The sequence below is a fragment of the Danio rerio genome, chromosome 12 (genome assembly GCF_049306965.1).
Source record: "Danio rerio strain Tuebingen ecotype United States chromosome 12, GRCz12tu, whole genome shotgun sequence".
Taxonomy (NCBI): domain Eukaryota; kingdom Metazoa; phylum Chordata; class Actinopteri; order Cypriniformes; family Danionidae; genus Danio; species Danio rerio.
The window spans coordinates 51,028,550-51,040,000 of NC_133187.1; the positions used below are offsets into that span (position 1 = coordinate 51,028,550).

At 38.6% G+C, this 11,451-nt stretch overlaps 1 protein-coding gene and 1 long non-coding RNA gene across 13 annotated transcripts in view; one reads left to right on the forward strand and one right to left on the reverse strand.

Annotated features, from left to right (window-relative positions):
- Window positions 1–991: 991 nt before the first annotated feature.
- ctbp2l (C-terminal binding protein 2, like) overlaps window positions 992–11,451 on the reverse strand; it is a 68,572-nt gene continuing 58,112 nt past the window's right edge. For 7 of the 12 annotated variants that reach the window (XM_073918993.1, XM_073918988.1, XM_073918991.1 and 4 more), the window contains 6 exons: window positions 9,500–9,706; window positions 8,911–9,125; window positions 8,364–8,494; window positions 7,637–7,764; window positions 6,903–7,017; window positions 992–3,275 (listed from right to left, as the gene is read on the reverse strand). In XM_073918993.1, coding sequence (XP_073775094.1) covers window positions 3,137–3,275; window positions 6,903–7,017; window positions 7,637–7,764; window positions 8,364–8,494; window positions 8,911–9,125; window positions 9,500–9,706 — 935 coding nt within the window. In that variant the 3' untranslated portion in view covers window positions 992–3,136. Of the gene's footprint in view, window positions 3,276–5,806; window positions 5,884–6,902; window positions 7,018–7,636; window positions 7,765–8,363; window positions 8,495–8,910; window positions 9,126–9,499; window positions 9,707–11,451 lie in introns of all 12 variants that reach the window. The other 5 variants (XM_073918997.1, XM_073918990.1, XM_073918995.1 and 2 more) reach the window with 1 other exon arrangement.
- LOC141376899 (uncharacterized) lies at window positions 3,778–6,423 on the forward strand. The gene is made up of 3 exons (XR_012388285.1): window positions 3,778–4,880; window positions 5,103–5,203; window positions 6,376–6,423. It is a non-coding gene; the product is annotated as an uncharacterized lncRNA (long non-coding RNA).

The window sequence follows — 11,451 nt, forward strand, 5'->3', positions numbered from 1 at the left end:
TAGAGCAACTGACTCCCATGCGGAAGATTGCAGGTTTGATACCAGCTCGGAGCGGGTTGGGTGGTGGGTAGGTCTGGCGGGATTACACCTAATTACCCTAGTGAAGCCTTTAAATGTCACTTTAAGCTGTTTAGAAGTGTCATGAAGAATATCTAGTCTAATATTATTTATTGTCATCATAGCAAAGAGAAAATACATCAGTAATTAGAGATGATTTATTAAACTGTTACGATTACAAATGTGCTGAAGAAATCTGCTCTCAGTTAAACAGAAATTGGGGAAAAAAATAAAGGGGGGCGAATAATTCTGACCAACTGTAAGTGAAGTTTTCTGTCTTTTTGCAATTAATGTCATTTAACCAACCAGACACTACAACATGTTTGTTTTTGGTAAAACGAAAGCACATTATATGCATGTAAATGTTGCTGAAATAATGTGGATCATCATTCAGTGTAACTGATGAATCTGTCAAAAATAAAGTATTTATTGTTTTATTTATGTTAAAGCATTGCTCAGAATAACATGATGATACTAAAAGTGATTCTGCTTCAAATAATTTTAAAAACTTCAGCAAAGGTGTGATTTTCTGAATGTTCAGACAAATGCAGAAATAAAATATTGAGGAAATAAAAACATTTAATTCTGAGAATTGTTATTTAAAAAAAAAAAAACTTTGAACTTGAAAATAAACTAAGAAAAGTATGAATATTTCAAGGTAACACGTGTTGATTTTTATTTATAATGTTAGAATAGAATAAAGTCATTAAATTCTGCTAAAAGTTATAATTTTCTGGGTAATTTGTCAAAGAAAAACTTGTTAATTTGTGAAAAAAATGTCTAAAATATCAAATGTTGAGAATAAACACTTAAAAAATCAGCACATCAATGTCTAAAATTAATTCACGTTTATTTTATCTCCTGCTTGAAAACCCCTGAATTAATTGAATGTGGTTTACATGAATGAATAAATAAATGTGACATAAAGCCGAGAGTTGTGAACCTGCGTGTTTTATTTGATCTGTAACGATGCTAAACGTACAAGAAACAAATAATAATAAAATCACAATAAAAGAAAGAAAGTCCCACTCAGCTCCCGATAATCTGACAAACAAACAGAACAAACCCAACGAGAGATGAAGATCAACACAACAGGACAGAACGCTTCATCTACTGTACAGCACAAACAATCCTAACGTCTGATGGAGAAGAAGATACACAAACAAACAAACAGCAACAGTGTGATTTTCCTGAGTCTTACAGTGGAAACAAAACCTCTCCAGAGATCAAATACAAAAGCAGAGAGAAAACTGAACTGAACACACGGGGAATGTTCCTTGGCTGAAGGCTGAGAGCTCTGGCCAATCAGAGCATGAGCTGAGCTGTCAATCATTGAAGTCTGAGAGCTCTGGCCAATCAGAGCATGGGCTGAGCTGTCAATCATTGAAGTCTGAGAGCTCTGGCCAATCAGAGCATGAGCTGAGCTGTCAATCACTGAAGTCTGAGAACTCTGGCCAATCAGAGCATGAGCTGAGCTGTCAATCACTTAAGTCTGAGAGCTCAGCCAATCAGAACAAGTGCTGAGTTATCAATCATTAAAGACTGAGAGCTCGGCCAATCAGAGCAAGAGCTGAGCTGTCAATCATTGAAGTCTGAGAGCTCTGGCCAATCAGAGCATGAGCTGAGCTGTCAATCACTAAAGTCTGAGAGCTCTGGCCAATCAGAGCATGAGCTGAGCTGTCAATCATTGAAGTCTGAGAGCTCTGGCCAATCAGAGAATGAGCTGAGCTGTCAATCATTGAAGTCTGAGAGCTCTGGCCAATCAGAGCATGGGCTGAGCTGTCAATCATTGAAGTCTGAGAGCTCTGGCCAATCAGAGCATGAGCTGAGCTGTCAACCATCAAAGTCTGAGAGCTCAGCCAATCAGAACAAGTGCTGAGTTATCAATCATTAAAGACTGAGAGCTCGGCCAATCAGAGCAAGAGCTGAGCTGTCAGTCGTTAAGTCTGAAAGCTTGACCAATCAGAACGAGCACTGAGCTGTCAATCATCAAAATCTGAGAGCTCAGCCAATCAGAGCAAGAGCTGAGTGATTACTCAAAGTCTGAGAGCTCAGCCAATCAGAGAGAGTCATGAACCTGCTTATTTTATTTGAGCGGGTTTCATTTGAGCGCTGAGCTGTCAATCAATAAAGGCTGAGCGCTCGGCCAATCAGAGCAAGAGCTGAGCTGTCAATCATTGAAGTCTAAGAGCTCAGCCAATCAGAGCAAGAGCTGAGCTGTCAATCACTGAAGTCTTAGAGCTCAGCCAATCCGAGCAAGAGCTGAGCTGTCAATCATTGAAGTCTGAGTGCTCAGCCAATCAGAGCGTGTGCTGAGCTGTCAATCAATGAAATCTGAGAGCTCAGCCAATCAGAGAGAGAGAGCGCTGAGCTGTCAATCAATGAAGTCAAAGAGCTCTGGCCATTAAGAGCTAGAGCTGAGCTGTCAATCATTGAAGTCTAAGAGCTCAGCCAATCAGAGCAAGAGCTGAGCTATCAATCACGGAAGTCTGCAAGCTCAGCCAATCAGAGCGAGTCATGAACTTGTGTGTTTTATTTGAGCAGATTTTATTTGAGCACTGAGCTGTCAATCATCAAAGTCTGAGATTTCTCTGCCAATCAAAGCGAGCACTGAACTGTCAGTCGTCAAAGTTTGAAAGTTCAGCCAACTGAAACAAGTGCTCAGCTGTCAATCATTGAGCTCTGCCAATCAGAGAGAGTCATGAACCTGCATATATTATTTGAGCGGGTTTCATTTGAGCACTGAGCTGTCAATCATCAAAGTCTGAGATATCTTGCCAATCAGAGCGAGCGCTGAGCTGTCAATCATCTTGACGGATGGCTGAGTGGGCGTGGCTTTGACTGTCATCTATTGCCTGCTTTATTTCAGCTAAACTCACACTCAGAGATGAAGAATGTAGGCAAGATAGTGAAAAATACACGCCTCAAACTAGCGGACGCCGTCCTTTACTAATGCTGATGTAAAAACAGGAGAGCGCCAGTCAAAAACATCCTCCAGACTGTACAAATGATGAGTGTGTGTGTGTGTTCAGAGGAGTGTGTGTGTTCCCTCTTTGAGTCCAGTGTGTGTGTGTGTTTGTTATTGCTCGCTCAGATGTTCTCCTCTCTCCATGTGTTTGGAGACGGGCTGGTTTGGAGATGATGACTGCTTTACTGCACTGACCGATGATACCAGACCCTCCAGACCCACTGACAGACCCAGCATACCTGAGGAAAACCTGACACACACACACACACACACACACACACGCACACACACACACACACACACACACACACACACACACACACACACACACACACACACACACACACACACACACACACACACACACACACACACACACACACACACACACACACACATCAATACATGCAGACACTATACACACCTGATTACAGATTACAGTCAAGTCAAAATTATTCGCCCTCCAGTGAATATTTCCCAGTAGATGTTGAACAGATTCAGGAATTTCTCACAGTGTTTCCTCTAATATTTGTTCTTCTGGAGAAAGTCTGATTTGTTTAGATTCGGCCAGAGTAAAAGCAGTTTTTCATTGTTTTAAGGACATTTTAAGGTCAATATTATTAGCCTAAAAAAGTATTTGTCTTGGATCAACCATTGACCAACCATATTGTTGAGATGAAAATAAAGAATTACATTTTTGATTAGAAGTTTTTCTTTCTTTTTTTTTTTTTACTTATTTCTATTTTTTATATTTGAAAATGTCAAAGTTTTATAAAATTCATTTAAAATCTAAGAACATTTGTTTGGAGATTTTTTTCAATTTCAAGACTAAATTCATCATGTTTTAAGAAAAAACATGATACGTTTTGAGAACAAAGTTGAGAAAAAATTTCATACATTTTAGAATTAAAGTTGTTTCAAGTTGTTTAAAAAAAAGTCTAAATTAAATGTTGAGATTAAACTATGAAAGTCAGAAAATGAAATGTAATAAATCTTGAGAAAAGAGGTTGAGAATTTTTTAAAATGAAAAAAAAATAGTTAAGGATTTTTTTTTATATTTTCTGATTAAAGTCGTTATTTAAAAAAAATAACATTAGGAAAAATAAAATGTTGAGAATTAAGTCATTAAATTCAGAGAAAAAGTATATTTTTCGAAAAAAAAATTTCAATGTTGAGATCAAAATCGTAAATAAAATGTTGAAAATAAACTATTAAATTCAGAGAATAAAATGTGATACATTTTGAGAGAAAAAAGTAGATCCGTTTTTGATGACATTCTTAAAACACTGTCTTCTAATAATGAGATATCTTATAATAACAACCTACTTTCTTATAATAATAAGATATTATCTCAGTAATATTATGACAATAATTACTTATAATAATGAGAATTTTTCTCATAATAATGACTTACTATCTCATAATAATGACTCTCATTATTATCTCATAATAATGACATACTTTCTCGTAATAATGACTTTCTCATTATCATCTCATGAGATATTTTCTCATAATTATGGGATATTATCTCATAACAATGACTTACTTTCTCATAATAATGTGATATTATCTCATAATAATGACTCTCATAGCAATGAGATATCTCATAATAATGACTTTCTTATTATCTCATATTATCTCATATTAATGACATACTTTCTTGTAATAATGACTTTCTTATTATTATCTCATAATGAGATATTTTCTCATAATATTGAGATATCTCATAACAAGGACTTGTTTTCTCATAATAATGAGATATTATCTCGTCACATTGACTTGCTTTCTCATAATAATGAGATCACTCGTAATAATGACTTACTTTCTCAAATTAATGAGATATTATCTCATAATAGTAACTTTTTTTGAGAATAGCTTTAAAAAAATATTTCCAGATTACAGTTGTGATTTTTTGAAAAAAACTTAAGCTTTTGAGAAAAAAATTAATTAAGAGATCTAAGTAATTAAATGTAAAGAATTTTTTTGAGAAACAATGTTACATTTTAAAATCAGAATTCTAAATAAATGGTGAGAATAAACTTTTAAATTCAGAGAATAAAATGTGATACATCTTCAGAGAAAAGTTTTCAAATTTTGAGTAGTTTCAAGAAATGTTTTATTTACATTTCCAGATTAAAGTCATTATTTTTAGAGAAAAAAAGTTATATTTTGAGAAATGTTGAGAATAAAAGAAAAAAAAACTTGTTCAATTTTGAAATGAAGTTATGCTTTGACAGTAGAAAAATTTACATTTCGATAATAAAGTTATCTTCATAGAAAATAACTTGTTACACTGAGAATAATGTTTGTTTGTTTTTTGTTTCTGAGTAATGTTGATCTAAAATATGGAAGTCTGTTTCCACCATGAAATAAAACAGTAATAATTTGCAAGTCATAATAATGGGATACTGTCTCATAATAATGCCTTTCTCATGATAATGAGATATTATCTTGTAATAAGCACTTATTTTCTCATAATAATAAAATATTATCTTGTAACAATGAATGTCATATTTAGCTGCACTTGTACTGATTGAATTTTACTTTTTTACACATTTTTAAAAACAGAATATTTATAAATCATAATCAGTTTCCCTCATATTATCTCCAGATAATTATGAAATAATTAAATTAATATTAAATAATATAATATTAATATTATTATTAAATATCTAATACATTTATAACAACCATTTATAAATGAAATTAGGATGAGGATGTTTGTGTACAAATGGAGAGGAAGGAGTGAGAGGTCATCAGGGGTCAGAGGTCAGAGTTTACCTGCTCGTGTTTAGGCAATGATTTTGTCTTGGGGGGCGGAGCCGGTGGTGATGGCCTGCAGTGATTGGTTGACATGGCTGTATGGGAGAAGCAGATGGAGGTGGGGCTCAGAATTACACATGTTATTTTACCATGGGGGTGTGGCTAATATGGTTTTAAATATTAATTATTCATGAGGACCATGTGACTGAGACAATGAATGAAAATGAAGAATGATGATGAAACTAAACATTTTGAGAAAAGTCTAAAAAAAGTTAAAATAAACTTTTAACTTTAAAATTTTAAATTAAAAGAAATAAGTTTACATTTTTTAAGAATAAAATTAAATTTTCAGACAGAAATTGTTATGTTTTGAGATTAAATTGATTATGCATAGAGAAAAAAAACATGTTACATTTAAAAAAAATAAATAAAGTGGTTTCAACAGAAAAATATGCCAAAATAAAATGTTAAGAGCAAACTCACTAACTTCAGAGAATAAAATGTGTTCAATTTAGAGAAGAAAGTTGAGTTAAACTTAAACTTTCAAGAATAAAGTTGTGTTTTTCAAGATTTTGTTTACATTTTAGGAATAACGTTGTGAAGTTCAGAGAAAAAACGTTAAATTCAGAGAAAAACTCTACGTTAAAACGTTTTTTTAGCTACGTTTGTAATAAAAAAATAGAGTCAAAATAAAATGATTATTGTAGACGTCAGGATGACTGAATAAGAGCAGATGTGTGTGTGTGTGTGTGTGTGTGTGTGTGTGTGTGTACATGTTTTTGTGACATATCAGGACACAAATCTGTATAATGACACAGGTATTACAGAAAGTGGTGAATTATGAGCACATTGCTGACGTCCTCATTTCTCCAAAAGCTTCTAAATCACACAGAATGAGTTTTTGTCAGAGAAAAAAACTGTCCTCAGTTCCCTGTGAGGGGGGTTTAGGGCTAGGGTGGGGTTATGCCAATAGGAAATACAGTTTGTACAGTAGAAAAACTGTGGAAATGTATATATTGTGCCCCAATTCACAAAAACAATGTGTGTGTGTGTGTGTGTGTGTGTGTGTGTGTGTGTGTGTGTGTGTGTGTGTGTGTGTGTGTGTGTGTTGTACCTGTAGGCGGCGCCGTTGAGCTCAGGATGAACCTGTTGCTCCATCAGGCCCCAGGCACCCGACGACACAAAGAACTCTTTATTTACACAGTTCCTCAAACTGTCTGGAATACGACCTGACGGAGACACAGATCCAGCACATCAGCAGACTTTCAGCATGAGCAACACTAATTAGCAGCTACTAGAAAATTATCACTACTCGGTTGCAGCATTAAGCTCTAAATGTGCTATATTAAATGTACCAAAATATTGTTAGGGTATATAAAGAAATAAAATACAACAGAAATCTGAAAACAAAATATATTAATAAAAGTACAATAAAGTAAAATAAAATTATATTAAAAATAAATGATAAGATAAATCAAAATTACCATTGATTTAAACACTATGTAATTCAAATAAATGAAAATAAAAAAAATACAATGAATAAAAACAAATAAAATTAAACAATTACATTTAAAATAAAAATTAAAAATATAATAATTTAATAAAAAAATAAATAAATTAACATTTAAAATAAAATATGATCAAATATAAAGATATAATTATTAAATAATAAAAATATAATCAAATAAAAACAAATAAAAATAACAGCGCAAAAAAATGCTTATCTTCATAACATTGTGTGACTGTGTGGGTGTTTGTGTATGTTTGCATGTATGTATGTGTGTGTGGTTATGTATTCATGTACATGAGTGGATCTGGGCGTGTGTGTGTGTGTGTGTGTGTGTGTACCTGTGATGGCTCTGCGTATCTCTGTAGCAGCTGCTTCTCTCATCTCCAGAGACGCCTGTTCACTGTACCAGGCCGTATGAGGAGTGCAGATCAGGTTAGGAGCGTCTTTCAGAGGGCCCTGCGCAAAACTACACACACACACACACACACACACACACACACACACACACACACACACACACAAATGTAAACACTTTTGTAACATTTTAGATAATTTAGCGCCACTTTTAAAGAACTGAGTGTGTGTGTGTGTGTGTGTGTGTGTGTGTGAGTGTTTGTGTTTTGTCAGAAGAGTGTGTGTGTGACAGAGGTTTATGTGTGTATGTGTTGTCAACTGAGTGAATGTGTGTTGTCAGAAGCATGAGTGTGAGTGTGTGTTTGTGGGGGGGGGGGGGGTGGTCAGAAGAGTGTGTGTAAGTGTGTATGTTGTCAGAAGAGTGAGTGTGTATGTGTGTGTGTGTATGTGACAGAAGTATGTATGTGTGAGTGTGTGTCAGAAGAGTGGGTGTACATGTGTCTGTGTTGTCAGAAGAGTGTGTGTATGTCAGAGGAGTGTGTGTGTGTGTGTGTGTGTGAGTGTGAGAAAGTGTGTATTGTCAAAAGGATGTGCGAGTGTGTGTGGTTGTCAAAAGTGTATGTATTTGTGTGTGTGTGTTTTCAGTAGTGTGGTTGTATATGTTTATGTGTGTGTTGTCAGAAGTGTGTGTATGAGTGTGTGTGTTTTCACCTGAAGGGTTCAGTTTCGTGCACGTCTAGAGCAGCTCCTCGTATTCTGCCCTCCTTCAGCGCCTGAGCGAGAGCTTTCTCATCCACCAGACCCCCGCGAGCTGTGTTCACCAGAAACGCCCCCTGACGCATCTGACACACACACACACACACACACACACACACACAAAGAGAGAGAGCAAGATAGGTGTAATGACTAGGTTTGTCCAGAGGGGACAGTATACTTGCATATTCACACACACACACACACACACACAGATTTACTGACATATACATACCAATTCAGACTTACATAAGACACTAACACATGCAAACACTCACTCAAACACACATATATACACAACGACACACACACACATTCACACTGACACACAAACACACACGAGCACACTGACATAAAAACATACAGTACAAACACACAGACACTGACACACACTCACACACACTCACACACACACACACACACACACACACACACACACACACACACACACACACACACACACACACACACACACACACACACACACACACACACACACACACACCTGTTTGATGGTGAAGTCGTTGATGAGGTGGTGGTTGTGTTCGTTCAGGTTGCAGTGCAGGGACACACAGTCGCTCTGGTACAGCAGGTCCTGCAGTGTGTAAACGCGCTGCACGCCCAGCGAGCGCTCCAGACCGTCCTGCAGGTACGGGTCGTAGAAGATCACGTTGAAGCCGAACACTTTGGCCCGGACGGCGACGGCCTGACCCGACCGACCTGTGCACACGCACACACACACACACACACAAACCAACACTCAGCTCTGCTCAGAGGAAACACTTAACAGACTGACTGTCCTTTGGTGATGTTGCTGCTGTTTTTGCTCCATTGAATTCCATTATAATCACATTTATTGACTGTAAAGTCACGACAGCAGATAATCAACAGTATTAATGACACATTGTCCCTCTTAATCCCAACAGGGGAAACCAGCAGCAGTCAAGAACACCTGACATCTGCTGTCATGACTGTGCAATCAATACATGTGATTATAATGAAAGTCAATGGAGCAAAGACAGCAGCAACATCACCAAAGGGGAGTCAGTCTGAACCGTACAGCAGGGTTAAGAGTGTGTGTGTGTGTGTCTAACCGAAGCCGATGAGTCCGAGTGTTTCTCCGCGGATGCGTGCGGCTCCGGATGCCACCTCTCGGATCTGCTCCACACTCTGCACACGCGTGCCCTCGCGCAGAGCCTGGTATAACCACGTGTTCCTGCGGTACAGATTCAACACGTGACACAGAGTCGAGTCCGCCGTCTCCTCCACTGCTGCTGACGGGATATTACACACCGCAATACCTGCAAACACACACACACACACACACACACACACACACACACACACACACAGGTTTGTTTATAAATATTTTAGCCCTCCTGTATATTTTTTTCCCCAGTTTCTATTTAACGGAGAGATTTCTCCAACCCAGGCTCATTCTGGAAATATAGCCTGTGGACGTTTCTGGAGACCGCGAAATCACCCCCGGGAGGTACGTATTTGTGCAGTGTTTGTTTTCACGAATCCGCGAGAGGTCTCTGTGCCGCGCTTTTCCTCCTCCTGAACGTCTCTTAAAAGCCACCGAAGGCCGCTGTCGAGCTACTGTCTGTCCGATTGACCGAACGACTGAACGATTGACAGGGCGGCCGGCCAATCAGCCGACCCGGCCACCCTCCTCCTTCTTTCCTAAACCCAAGCGATGATTTACAAAAGTCGTGCAGAAAAAGAAAAGCCCAGACCGATTTTGACCGAGTTTTCAGATTTCACCACGTTTGCCTTGTCACAAACTCGTTCGCTTTTATTTTTTGGATTCTGTGTTTTGTCTTACCTGATTTCTGGAACTGCTCTTCCCCGGACTCGAACCTGGTCGTCGGACTCCTCCTCCTCTGGGCCTCCGCTCCGCTGACGTAACACAACGAGCTAACCGGACAGACTAGTTGCAGCGGGAGAGCCCTCCACGCAAAGGTGAGCTGTCAGCCCAGTCGACGAGCGCGAAGAGGAGCGGCGTCACACCGCCCAATAGCATTCGCTTGAAAAAACGAAATGCAGCCATACGAAATTCCGGCCATGTAAATCGCGACCTCCAGAAAACATCCGCGGGGCTACATTAGAATAAGCTTGGGTTGGATTTCTTCAACATATTTCTAAACACAATAATTTTAAGAACTCGTCTCTGATCATTGATTTCTCTGTGCCATGAAACACTGTGATTGGCATTCTCCCTTTGTACGTGTCATCAGAGGGGGAAAGCCCCGCCCACTAGTCTCCATCTCATTAGCATGTCCAGCAGCCCTGAGTGAGAAGCAGCCGTCTGTCCATTAGCCATTAGAGTGTTTGAGCTGCTGAAGATGATGTCAGCATAGACTAAGAGCATTATAGATGTGGAGTTCTAGATGATCAGCGACAGGAGCGACATAGACTGACAGAAGCATCAACACACACTCACACTGAAGTAGATGTCTGCATTCCCACGGCTATACCGACCAGATTTGTGTCGGCACAGGAATAAGTTTCCGAAAAAAGCGCGGGGGCGGTCGGTAACTGGTTTAATTTTGGATGGGAGCGGGCGGTCTAACAGTATCGCTCCCGATACCCGAGCACGCATATGTATGTGTGTGAATGAGACAGTGAATGTTGAATGTGAATGTTGCTGTGTGTGTGTGCGCAAGAATAAGAGGTGTATGTGTGTGTGAATGAGAGACAGAGCATGATGCCTATGTGTGTGTGTCACTTGCTTGGTGCTAGTGTGTGTGTGTGTGTGTGTGTTTATACAGACGGCTTGTTAAATGCTGTCTGGACTTTGTATAGCTGGGTGGTTTTTGGTTTTGTTCTCCCACTGCTCTTTAGCAGGAACGGGTGCTGCGGGTAGAAAACGGGGCAGGTCGGGCAGCCGGACAACAAATGCTGAATTTAAGCAGGAGCAGTCGGGTTCGGACTAAAGGCTGATTCATACTTCTGCGTCAAATGCATGTGTATGCTATGGCATCGACGCATAGCCCTACGCCGTGGCCGTCGCTGACGTGCACCTCTAAAAAAATGTAACTAC